Source organism: Pseudopodoces humilis, chromosome 18, assembly GCF_049639895.1.
Source record: "Pseudopodoces humilis isolate 2021_Gansu_Grassland_sample_001 chromosome 18, ASM4963989v1, whole genome shotgun sequence".
In the NCBI taxonomy this organism is placed as follows: domain Eukaryota; kingdom Metazoa; phylum Chordata; class Aves; order Passeriformes; family Paridae; genus Pseudopodoces; species Pseudopodoces humilis.
In genome coordinates this window covers 11181630-11194382 of record NC_142217.1, presented here as the reverse complement: position 1 = coordinate 11194382, position 12753 = coordinate 11181630, and the positions used below count along the sequence as shown (strand labels likewise).

General features: G+C 37.5%; 1 protein-coding gene across 1 annotated transcript; it reads right to left on the bottom strand.

Annotated features, from left to right (window-relative positions):
- Window positions 1-892: 892 nt before the first annotated feature.
- On the bottom strand, window positions 893-12667 carry PMS2 (PMS1 homolog 2, mismatch repair system component). The gene is made up of 15 exons (XM_014252464.2): window positions 12556-12667; window positions 12208-12347; window positions 11541-11627; window positions 10356-10458; window positions 9493-9676; window positions 8889-9056; window positions 7532-7629; window positions 7129-7228; window positions 6792-6876; window positions 6246-6398; window positions 4334-5228; window positions 3351-3518; window positions 2761-2861; window positions 1666-1835; window positions 893-1295 (listed from the first exon to the last, which is right to left on the bottom strand). The coding sequence occupies exons 1-15, from the start codon at window positions 12573-12575 to the stop codon at window positions 1152-1154; spliced, it is 2616 nt and encodes an 871-aa protein (XP_014107939.2). The 5' UTR covers window positions 12576-12667; the 3' UTR covers window positions 893-1151.
- Window positions 12668-12753: the final 86 nt, after the last annotated feature.

Here is a 12753-nt window from a genome sequence, read left to right as displayed (position 1 = left end):
ACCGAGCCCCCGCTGAGGGGCGGCGGGACCGGGCCGCTCTCTCCCGCGCAGGCGCAGCGCTGCCGTAGCCATAACAACGCTGCCGCGGGGCCCGCGCCCGGCCCGGCCGCTGTCCACGCCCGCAGAGCAGCGCTGCGAAATCGCGGCTCCGCACGAACACGGAGAGTTTGCTGAAGGTTCTTGGCCACAGCCGTGCCGGGTACCATGGGCACGCTCTGCCGCGCTACTCGGAGAAGCGGCACGGGCGGCTTTGAGCACTGGAGGAACAGCAACTGCATCACGGCCACAGCTCCAGCAGCGGCAAATGGAGAGTGAAGGGAACATAACCCATAAACATAGATTTCTTGGGTCAAATCTTGTTCCTACAGAACTGGAAGAGCGTAGGTATCTGTTTTAATGGTTTCTGCTTCAAAAATACCATCTTCTAACTGTTTTGATTGTACTGAGATAGAATTTGGGCTGGCCTAACTGGCAGCGCCCACTGCGAGAGCTTTTTTCCCTATTCATTATCAGAAAAAGAATCCCTGTTCTTAAAAAATCAAATTTGGAATTCAGAAGGGAACACTGTTAATTAAAAGCTATCATGCCAGACTAATTATTCTATTCAAGCCTTAAACACAGATAACAGGAAATTCATCATTAAATGCAATATTAAAGCTATAAGTTATTATCTAATCAAACCCAGCTTTGGTATCAAAAATATTTTAACTTGTGTATCATTTTCATTTTCTTTAGAATTATCATATACATGATGTATAAACATAGAAAATTAATATTTGTTTTATGGTATTGCTAGGGACTTAAATTCACATTCCACTTCATTTTAAGAATCAGTGTATTTGCTATAAATGAGGTTCACCTACTCCTGATCTTTATATATAAACTTATTTATTTTATAAAAGTTTTGATTGCTGCTCAAAGAAGTACAACACACAGTAAATTACAATATAAGAGAAGTTATTTACATGAATTCCAGGATGTTGGTATTGATGACTCAACAGTAATAACAAGGAAATGTTATTCCTACTGAATGCCTTCAAGTGCTATTATTCCAACTTTGAAGACTAAAATTTTTTTACTCAAAATAGGGGAGTCACAGTAAAAGCTCAAAATATTGCCAAGAATTAAAATGTTAATAAACAGACACTGACTTATTCTGGTGAAATCAAGTCTAAACTGACTATATGTCTCATAGTAGGCCTTCCATGGGGGCAGTTCCAGGGATGTTCAATCTCACCCATATGGGTGATCAGTTTTCTCATTTCCTGCACGTTCAGTGCAGTTCCAATCATCACCTGCAAGCAAAGGAAAATAAATGAATTACTTCCTTTTTCCATTTGCCAGCTGACCAGAGCAGTAGTTCAGCCACTACAGTTAATAAATTCTGTGCAAGGCATTAAAAGTAAAAAACACCTACCAGACAATCAGAAGACAAAACACAGCTAACATGGTGCTCATGAGCACATTAGTTTGGAACAAAATAAAAAACTAGCAGAAATATTTCCCAAGTTACACTAGATAAAACCATGAGGAACAGAAGGAAGGATATTAGCTGTTGACACTCAGCAGTAAATAAACTTGCCCTGCAATACACATACAGTCACCTGCACTACATCAGGAAACGTATTTATTTATTTGAACACAAACATCAAGTGAAGTACTTACAGACTTCCTGCAAGCTCGAGAAGCAAACATCTGTCTGACCCTGGAGGGCCTGCACATCACTCCAGGGCAGTCACTCAACATGAAGATCAGCTCATCTATGTCTTGTGGACCAAAAGTCCAGTTTTTGCTTGTTGGCAACGATATCAATTTAACTCTTTGAGTTACAGGAGCTGGAAGGTTTGCAACAATAATAAAGAAACAGAGAAAAACAGAAAATTCCTTTTTCTTGAGAGAAAAACTGAGGAACTACTTTAAAACATTAATATTATGTGATGTGTGTATATACTAATGTTTAAATTTAATCTTTTGATGGATGTGATTAACTAACCAAAGTAGTAACTATGGCAGTGCTCTTTTAACATCAACCGAAAAAAGTTGTTTACAAACTTAAAAGCAGGAAGATCTACTTTCTAACAAACCCTTCAATTTCAAGGAACAAATGGTTTATGGAACTTTTTTGAGTTTATGTGACTACAAAATCACTATGGATTAATGATGGTAAGAGATTGATAGTAGCATTTTAGACCAGATAAACCCTGGGATATTCTGAAATGAAGACTATGGAAAAAATGTGTAGTGGCTTCCCAAATAGCAAAGTGGTACCACACTGCATTTTCATTATCCTCATTGTGTAAGGGAAACAATAAGGAGCTTGCAGGTTAAAGAATTTGGTCAAAAGAACAAAGCAAGTCAGTACTAAAGCCATAAGGAAAACCAAAGAAAATCAGTTACCAATGCTTTCTATTTTAAATTACTATATTTAGCACTTGCCCACATTTTTCCTTGTACATGTACTAATAAAACAAAAGGATTTTAATGTAACATATCAAAAAAATGCACATACAGTCACGTAGTCAAAGACTGACTCCAGTCTTCAAAACGTTCTTTAAAAAGATGTGAGATAAATAATCTACAATGTTCTGTTAAATCATGCAGAGAGACCACAGAATCATAAGTCTTAGGAAAACAAACATCCCATATACAATAATGCATCTTATTTCAAAGCTTCAGATAACACCCAAGGACAATTTTGCATAATAAATAAGATTAAACCTTTGAGCTCTTTTACTTCCAGCAATTCTGGTCAAAACTCACCATTTTCATTTATGATAAAATCAAAGCCATTTTTTCTGAATATTTCTAGATTTTCAATCAATACAGTTTCATTTACTGCTGTTAGATTGAGATTTTGAGGCCTGAAACCAAGAGAGAAAAAGGACAGTATTGCATAGGTACACAGTGCAGAGCACTTAAGACAGATTTCAGAAACAACCTAGAAGTACTTCATATAGAGCTCTTAGTAAAACTTTTCACTCTTTGTTAAAAAAAAAATAAAATCTCACTACTAAACAGTTACTTCCAAGTGTTAATCAGGAGAATGAAGCCAGTTGGGCAGCATTCCTTGTTGCAGGAACAGGCTCCAATATCCTACCAAACTGTGGGCTGCTATGAAAGCCCACTGGGAAACCTGTCCGACCACTGACTTGCTGCACAGCTACAACTGCATCCACGGAATTTATGTTTTATGTGAGGATTGACTCTTTGAAACAAAGAATATAAAAACCACTTTATTCTCAAATGTTCTGAATGTGTGAAATGCTACATAAATATAAATCATAGACATCATTCTGAAACACTGAACTCAACTTAAAACATGTTATTGTTGAAACACTGAAAATACTTACACTATCAGCTTCTGACCTTGGAGAACAGTGTGTTGTTGCAACATCTCAAAGTTGTATTTCTCATCAGTAGCATGTTGGTCAATTATGAAAAGATCAGAATTCAACTTTGCTATTATAAACCCTAAATTGAACTGGCCAATGATTTCCATCTTTGCAAACATTTCTTTACTGTATACAAAAAATATAAAAAGAATATAAATTACACCCTTATCAGTTATCATGTAAAACTTAAAAATTTCTGTTTGTCCCCTGCAGAACATACTTTATATTATTAAAAAAAAATTTTAAAAAAAAATCAAAATCACATTTAAGCAGGATATAAATGTTGAAAATCTGCCACTGATCGATGAGGCCATTTCTGGCACAACAAAATCCATCGTTAAGACAGGATTCCCCCACTGTGATAATAAAATTAGAAGCAGGCAATATGGCAATAGCCCAAGTAAGTAACACTGAAGATGGCACTGTGGTTTTGAAGGCAGCTGACATATCTGCCTCCTTTTCACAATTAGAAGACTTTCCTAACACATTTTTTTAAATTTACATTTTAACAAATCACACTCTTTTATTGTCCCCTGACCACCTGAAAGTAACTTATTTTTCCAGGTACGTCTCACCAAATTTTATTCATACAAGGGAATACAAGGTCTGCAGTCTTTTCAATGTGTTTTTTTCTGTCATGAAATCTGGTGTTTCTCCGACTGCAATGCAATTTACAAGGCTGATCTAAGCTGAATCTATGATGTTTGTGGCCTTTTTAGTGTCTTTTTCCACATTCTGTTTGCCCTTAGTTCAAGTAGGTGCCGTGCCAGTAAAATAATGCATCAAATAGACTTTTTTGTGACATTAAATAAAAAATAGACCCAAACCTAGCAGGTACATGTAAGCCTCTTGCCCACCCTCAAGACAGGTCTTTTATTTTTGCTTAACTGATTTTATTAACTGATGAATAAAATATACCGAACAAGTAGAAGTAGAAATACCTTATCTCTTTTCTTAATTCATCTTCTGCTACTTTATTGTCCCCAGGACTAATTTTTGCTTTAAATCTTCTGTAATTTTCAGTTTCTGTGTTTTTCTGTTGTTGCTGTATTACTTTTTTTACCTTTTCTGCCAAAACCTTCATAGAGAATTCAAGAGGCACAATTTTCTTTTTAACTTCCACCAGTACATCAACACTAGTGTTCTTCGCTTCAGGATATTTACCTGCCTTGGAATCATCTGCTTTACTTTTAAAGTTTCTGCTTTTAAAACGTTTTACTCTTGGGGAACAACTATTGGCTTCTTGAGAGAACTTGTTTTGATCAGTCCAGTCATTCACTTGATCTAGCTTGGGTTCAGTGCCCAAGACCTGAACATCACAGTCCAATGACTTCTTACTACATCCAGCAGTTTTAAGACATTCCTTCTGCATCTGTTCTTCTGTGCTACAGAATTCTTCTTCAGAATTAATTGCACTTTCACTATTGATGAAGCTTCCAGCTTCTGGTGTACTACATCCACCATCTGACTCAGAAATGCTACAGAATCCAGAATCTGCAGTATCTTCTAATTTTCTCAAGTGTCTCCTTGGAACTGACACCTTTGAGTCCAACTTATGACAACTCTCAGCCTCCTTAGTCAAGATAGCCTTTTGAATCTTTACAGTACTCCCAGTGGTATCGAGTAACCTTTGTCTAGGGAAACTGTGCTGCTGTTTTACCTTTTTAGAGCTTTGAAAATTACTTTCTGTAGCTTGATGGAGAGAGAATGACTCCCTTAATCTGGCAAGAGTCATTATTCTTTTGCTTTCACCACTTGGATTTTCAGTCTCAGAGTCAGACAGCACTTCTGCCTGAGGCTTTTCTGTCTCTTCTGGAAGTGTCTTCTTCAAGTTACCTAATGAAATCAGAATACAGAATATTTCAAGAATCTAAGTTAGCTGGGAACATGAATCAAATGATGTGGTTTAGGAAAGGGAATGAAAAGAGGTAAGAAAAATAGCTAACTGCTCAAAGGAGCCCTGAAGCTTCAGACAATGAGTATAGGGCTGAAATGCATTAATATCAAACACAGAAACAGTTACATCTTCAAGATATTTCATGACACTACTAAGCATGAATTTGTAGTCTCTTTCTAAACTGAAACAGTAATCAGTCCAATCAGTACATTTATTTACATAATCCAAAGAGTTTAATGACAGAGAGACAATGAAAAGTGAATTGCTCTTACACTTTAATGGTCACTATAAAATTTCATTGGCAAAGTGTTAAGAAGCTGGCATGATAGGCACTTAGAGTACATGGGATTTGCAGGTCATTAGAGGATTTCAACCTTGTCAACTGCCAGTCCAACAAGGATTTTACTGAAGGTTAATTTAAAATAACAATGAGAATCAGGCTACAACTGATTCTATATGTTCGCAAAAAGGAAAATTAGAAGAATGAATTTTTGAATGAAAGGAAGATGAGATGATCTTAACTCCTCAGAAAAGCAATCTTGAAAGACTACACAGTCACAAGATAATCATCAATTTATGTAGATAACATAAAAGAATCAAAGTTTAAAATCCAAAAAACTCATACTTAATTTTCATATTTTATTTATGACCCCTTAACCATTCTTTCTCAAAGACATTTTCATAAAAGAAACCACAGACCTCTTTTAGTATCTTGGGAGAAATCTTTTGCAAGCTTTATCAATTAATTCTGTGTTAGTTTTTTCCTCACAAAGTTGCCTGTAAATCCTGCTTGCTGGCATGTGTCATTTCCATAACAATCACTTAGTAATTTAAGGTCCTTCTTTATTTTTTTTATTTTTTTTTTCATTTCTTCTTTGGGTATTTAAAAACACAATCCTCTATTTTTAATTCTCTGATATATATCATATTCAAAACTTCCACATTTTGTGTCCTACCTGCAACGTCCAGAAGTTTCTGATTGACATTCAGTTTGTTAACATCACTACCAAACATCTCCATCAGAGAAGTCTTTAGAATTGCTAATAAAAACTTTTCCTCCTGAAGTAAAATTTGTCTTTTGTCAGGAGTTACATTGATGTCAACACACTCTGGAAGAAAAAAAGAAAGAAGTAACTGCTTTACAAATAAAATGCAACGGTATTGCACAGAATTAGTTCTGGTTTGTTTGCCATTTTATCTGCAAATCACATTTAACTGTCTCAATATTCCAGCAAACAAAAACATGATACACATTTCCTTGTATTTAAGATGACCTTCTCCTCACCACTTAAGAAGTTATTTTTGAGTATAGGAAAGTTGGAGGGGAAAAATAGTGAAACCACAGCTAGACTATTTCTCCCTCATCAACTGAGCATTAAAAAATCCCCAGAGTGCATAAAGTCATATGAATGAAAATGGCAATATTCTCTAAATACAAACATCATTGATGAATAAATTGTAATAGCCTTTACTGAAGTTGCTAAAAATTATTTAAAACATACCAGAATCTACCCCAATGTTAAGGACAACAAATGGATACTGGTGTTTATTGTGTAAGTGATAAACTTCATTCACAATCTTCACAACCTGCAAAAAAGGTGAAAAAACAATAAACTTCAAAAATATTATCTTCTATTTTGCACCAGTGTATATTAATTAATGTACTAAAACATATATTGTATGATTGAGATCTTGTTCACTCAAATAAACAACTAAGATAGAAACTTGAGACAGAGGAACTTCTACTACCAAGAAACAAACATACACGAGCTACTAATCCTGAGGTTTTCAGAGAATATTGAGTTAGTGGGGCTGATGATAGAAAAACAACTCCCTCACTTTTGCTGGATCGCAGGGACGTTGATTGATAAAGAAGAACTGTCTGTCTGTTGTACTCCTCCCAACACCGTGGTCACAACGAGAAATGAAGCCAGTAATACTGTTGGATAAATAATGTTAAGAGTAAGGTAAAATGGATGAGAAAAGCATGTTTAAGGGGAAAGTATTTTATAAGGGACTTAAGGAAGCACTATTATACAGCATCAGTGAATATGGTTATACACATTGCCTCTCCCCATTCCTTGTCTGACAAAGGCTACTACAAAACTTTATCCCAATATCTACTATGCTGTTCTTGGCTTTTTTCAATAGTATACCTTTTTATATCTTTTACTTTTTTATTTTAAATTTCGGTTTATGGTAAAGTGCCACAGGCAGCAGTGGTTTGTACTTTCCTAATTACCTATAAAGATTTTGTGGCATGTCATCAGGGTTGAGTCGATATTCTTCACAAACAGCTTCACTAGGAGGAAGCTGAACAAAAGGAATAAGGCTCTGCAACTGAAAAGAAAAAAATGAGGGAAGAAAGTGAAACATCACTTAATAAGCAACTTATAAGACTTTCACAGATTTTTCCCTTTATTTTATAGTCATTTATTAGCCTGAAAATTTGAGAAAATGGTGGGTTTTGGCTGACCACTTAAAATATCCAAACCTACTAGAAGATAATAGCACTGATCACTGAGAAACAGAAAAATGCCTTTAAGAAATGCCTGTTCTCATCCTCTGATACAACATATGCCTTAGTTATTTCACACACTCTTACATTAAATGTACACAGGCTGAACAACAAAATGATTGACAGTTTGACCTAAACAGGTTTTATGCTAAAATAAAAGGCAAAAAGAGTAATAGAAGTTTCTTTTGAAATGCCAATAAAAAATGTGTTATTTGAATCACAACTTCCCTAAGAACAGTTGTTTACCACAAACACTTTTCCAGTCATGCCACTGTTATTTTTTTGCCATTACAGCAGTTTCTATCAATTTAAGAACTCAATATTAAAAAACAGGCTATAAGTTAAACATTTTATTCAGATAACACTCAATTTTCAACTATGCTCGGTGCCACATGGCAAGACAAAGTTATATCCTCCTTCTCATCTTTCAGCCACAGCATGAACAGGTTTTGAGATTTCTGTATGGGCTCTGTGGAGGGAAAAGTTGTCTATCAACAGCCAGCAGCTATCAACCACTCAGTATTTCTGATAATTGTAATATACAGTTGCAGAAAGGATGTTTTTGAGCTTTTTTTCATCTCTGCTCTCATCTAGAGGATAACAATTATTTTTATAGCTATTCCTTAGAAATTATCACAGTCTACAGCTTTACAGGGGCTGACTGCAATCTCATTTAAAGGTTATCCAGAATAAAACTTAGTTTCATATAAGAGCTTGCAAAAGTGAATACGCCTCAGTTTTCTGTTCTCCAGTTAAGGCTGTCACATCACACCATTTTAAGGATATTTTAAATTGGCTTGTTCTTGAGACACACAGCCCATTTGCTGGCACAACAGCTCTTAAAACTGGTTTCAGAGGGATATTAAGCCATAACCCCATCTCCTAAATAATTTCTCTTTCTTAAAACATCTCTGAGCACATCCAGGACTTTCAGAGGAAGCTGTGGAAGCTGCGGCATCTCTCCTCTGTCAGCCTGTAGGGTGAGCTGCAGGCCAACACTCCATCCTCTCACACCTTATTAGATACTAAAAATCCCTCTATATAGCTACATTCTCTCGCTTTTCAATAATAAAAGCAATACCTGTTTTTGTCCAAATACTGCTCCAATGTTCTCCTTTAAACTGGGACTTCCAGCAGTGGATATCACACAGCTTTTTTTCCCTTGGCCAACTTGATTAGTGCAGTTAATCCGCACTCCTTTGGAAACAATACAGTAGGCCTGTAACAGCTGGACCATTTTTGCATATTCCTATTAAAGGAAAAAAAAAGTTATATATATATATATATATAAATTCAATAAATGCATTCAATACCTGCAGGTAACAAAGAGGAAGGATTTTTAAATATTTACAAACTAAATTAATATATATATGAAAAATAGTATTTTAGAAATAAATAGGATATTTACAAGACTGATATTTAGCCACAACACAGTAGTCCCTGGTTTTAAAATACAGATAAGTGATCATGATATGGATTCTTTTCAAAATCTGAAAATGTACCTTTAAACCCAAATACTGCAAAGGAGAAGAGAAAACCATACAAGACTTTTGTTATTTAATTAAGATGTAAGACAGGCATGAAATAGTCTGTAATCAATGCATTCTACAGATAATTGAATTTCATTCAGTAGTGAAAAATTCTAGGGGATGACACTCCTTTGAATGGAGAATTTCTGACCTTACCTTTTTGATGTTTCTTTGGAACTCTTTATGCCGCACTGGTAACGTATAAAACAGCTGCTGGATGCTAACAGTTGTTCCTTGCTGTCGTGGGAAATGAGTCTTCTGAGTAATTTTGCCGTTGTGATCAAACAACAAACGAGTCCCAACCTTTGCTGACTTATGACAGGTGAAAATGGTAACATCACTAATGGGAGGAAAGAGGCAAAAGAATTATTCACTGAGCACCATATCATCTTATCTAATCCTCATGTCAAGCAGCATGGAAACAACAGCAATACTACTAATTTAATTAAAACAACACTTCCCCATAAACAACTAAGAACCTGCTCTTCAGAGTAGTATAAAGTTTTCCTAGCTACACATTCTTATTTGTATGCCTTTCATTCCTCTTATAAAACTCAGTGTTAAAATCTAGTTTTAGCTGAACATTACATTCCTCATTCTAAAAGATACCAGCAGCACTGTGTACAAAAGCTGATTTAAAATGTACAATTGGTCTGAAAGAAATTTAAATACAGTCTTAATGAGTTACAGCCTAACAACTAGCACTCAAATATTACAGTGCTTTAAATCAGAGGATCAAACACTCATGCAAATACACAATCCCACCCTGTAAAGAGCTGCGTACTTAAGTAACACTAAATTCTGTATATAAAATGATCAATTAGGTGCTTAGAATCATAGAATAATTTTGGTTGGAAACCACTCAGGATGACGACAATCTATTGCTTGAAACTGACTTAAGAGTAAGGAACTGGAAGTTTCCAAAGCCTCATTTTATCAATAATAACTGAATAACTGAAAGGGTGTAGTGTTTTTGTGCATACAGTAACTTTCTACTACTAATAAATAATATTAATTACCTTAATGCACACAGTGAACTCAAAGCTTCACCTCGAAACCCAAATGTTTCAACATGTATTAGATCAGAAAAATCTTGTATCTTTGATGTGTAATGCTTCAGAGCTGGAAAAAGATGTTTCAAAAACATACTTCACTTCAAAGTGACACTGGTCTATGCAAGTAGATTTTGTATGCATGTCAAGAAGCAAAAAACCTTCTGTATTATTCATTGTATTTTACATAATGATTAAAGGCAAAACACTGCTTGCTTTCCCTTTTTCCTATAAAAAAGATTTCTTTAAAATCCTCATATGCACCTCTTATTTCACACTTACATCACAGATTTATTCAGCATTACTGGTATAAGCACTACAAGATACCTCAGAGCAGGACACAGTACCTGCCTCTGCTGCTGCTGGACCTGTCACAGATTTTGCCCTGCCAGAAAACAGCTGCAACCTATGCTGTGCATTGTGGCATAAACCCAGTCCACCACAACAGCTGAGGAGGACTCAGTCCACACCATCAGTGCAGCACCAGTCACCGAATTGTTGTGATTGTGATCACTGTTTTGGAAGGAGTACAAACTGACCTAGCAGCAACACCCCTGAACTTTCACTGCACTGGAACAGCAGCAGACTGAGTTTCTGATGTACCAAAAACGTACAATGAACACCAAAGTTACTGAGTAATAACCTATGGGGGAAAAGATTCCTAGTTGTTTTATCAAAAAAGAAATTCCAGTACTTCTGTTGCAGTGGCTAGTTAGAGTCATCAGACAATATTGTTTCTGCTCCCATTTTATGCAATTCAAAACTAGCAAATGGGAAGTTTGACCGTCAGTGCAATATCAGTTCCCTTTCAGCAAATACTCAAGTTTATAATTCACCTTCCTAAAGCAGCCACTTCCACACAGCTCAACTCCTTCAACAATGACCAATGATTAAACATGCATTATTCCACATGAACATTTATAAGATTTTCTCTTCTAAGATTATTTGTATTACTTGTACCACTTAAATCAGCAAAGAAACCAAAGACTATTTCTGACTTACAAGAACTATAACCACAAGAGCACTACAGAAGATCAGTCTAGAGTCCCTCAAGTCTTGCAGGTAACACAAACATTATGTAAAAGCCAAGTGTCCATTAAATATGATCAGACTAAATGCCCATAACTGAATTATGAAAAAAATTCAACTTACTCAAGCCTTCAAAGTTTTCCTCTTCCACTCCACCTCCATTATCTGAAACTTCTATCAGTTCTGCTCCATGATCTTTAAGTTTTATATCTATAAAATTGAGTCATAAAGTATTTTAATTCTTTATGCTCACACATGGTGTTTAGTATCAATTTTGCATTTCAAGTCAATTTTTCAAATTACAGCTTTCCATGTCAAAATTGAATAATAACAGAAAAAAAATCCTGATAGCTGTCAAAAGTCAGGTCAATCTAATGCAAACTAGCATGTAGTTCCAGGTAATTCAGCTTCACTGAACTTCTGTCTGAACAGAAGTTTTCCCAATCATCCCAGCCACCACCCTAGGAGCTCTGGAAACCAGCTCTGCCTTTACCCTGTGCTAGCCCAAGGCTACCGGCTGGCACAGCCTGATCACCATTGCTGCATAGGCCATACGTTTTTAATGGCCAAAGGGGTTAGAAATTAAATAATACAGTCTCACAGGCTACTAGGAATGCAGCCGGAGCCTGGGAATCAGAATGTTTTATTAACCTGAGGAGTAAAATCACTGCAAACACGCTTGGATCAAGCAGAAAGTATTTGCCCAGGTTTGTTAACGTGCACTCGGTTTTGAGGAAAAAGATGTACTTTAGAAGCCTATGAAACGTTATGAAATTCGAGGACGAGTTACCGATGTTGGTAGCTCCGGCATCCAGGCTGTTTTCCACCAGCTCTTTCACGGCAGTGCCGAGGTTCAGTACAACCTGCCCCGAGCAGATGCGATGGACAGATCCGCGGTCGATGGGCCGGATGGTCCCGGCGGGCAGCGGGCTAGGGAGAGAGGGACAGCAAACCCCACTCAGGCTTCCCCAAGCGAGCCGGGAGGGGAGGCGGGAACCGAGTGAAAGCCGGAACCGCGCCGGCGGCCGGAGTACGGCCCGTGCGAGGAGCGCGGCTCCCGTGAGGGGAGGAGAGCGGCCTGGGCGGGGGGTGCGAAGACGGGAACCAAGGCCGCTACTGGGTCACTGCACACACTCACCAGGGCGCAGCCGCCTCCATCGGGGCCCCGGCGGGGCGGGACGCGCCGCACTCTCCTCAGGCTCCCGCCCCGCTCGGTCAGCGCCGGGAGCGGCCGCGGCGCGCCCGCCCCGCACCGCCTGCGCGCCCCGGCCGGACGGCACAACCCCGCCCACCGTCCTGTGGGGACGCGCTCGGTGACCCAACGGCGGCCAATGGA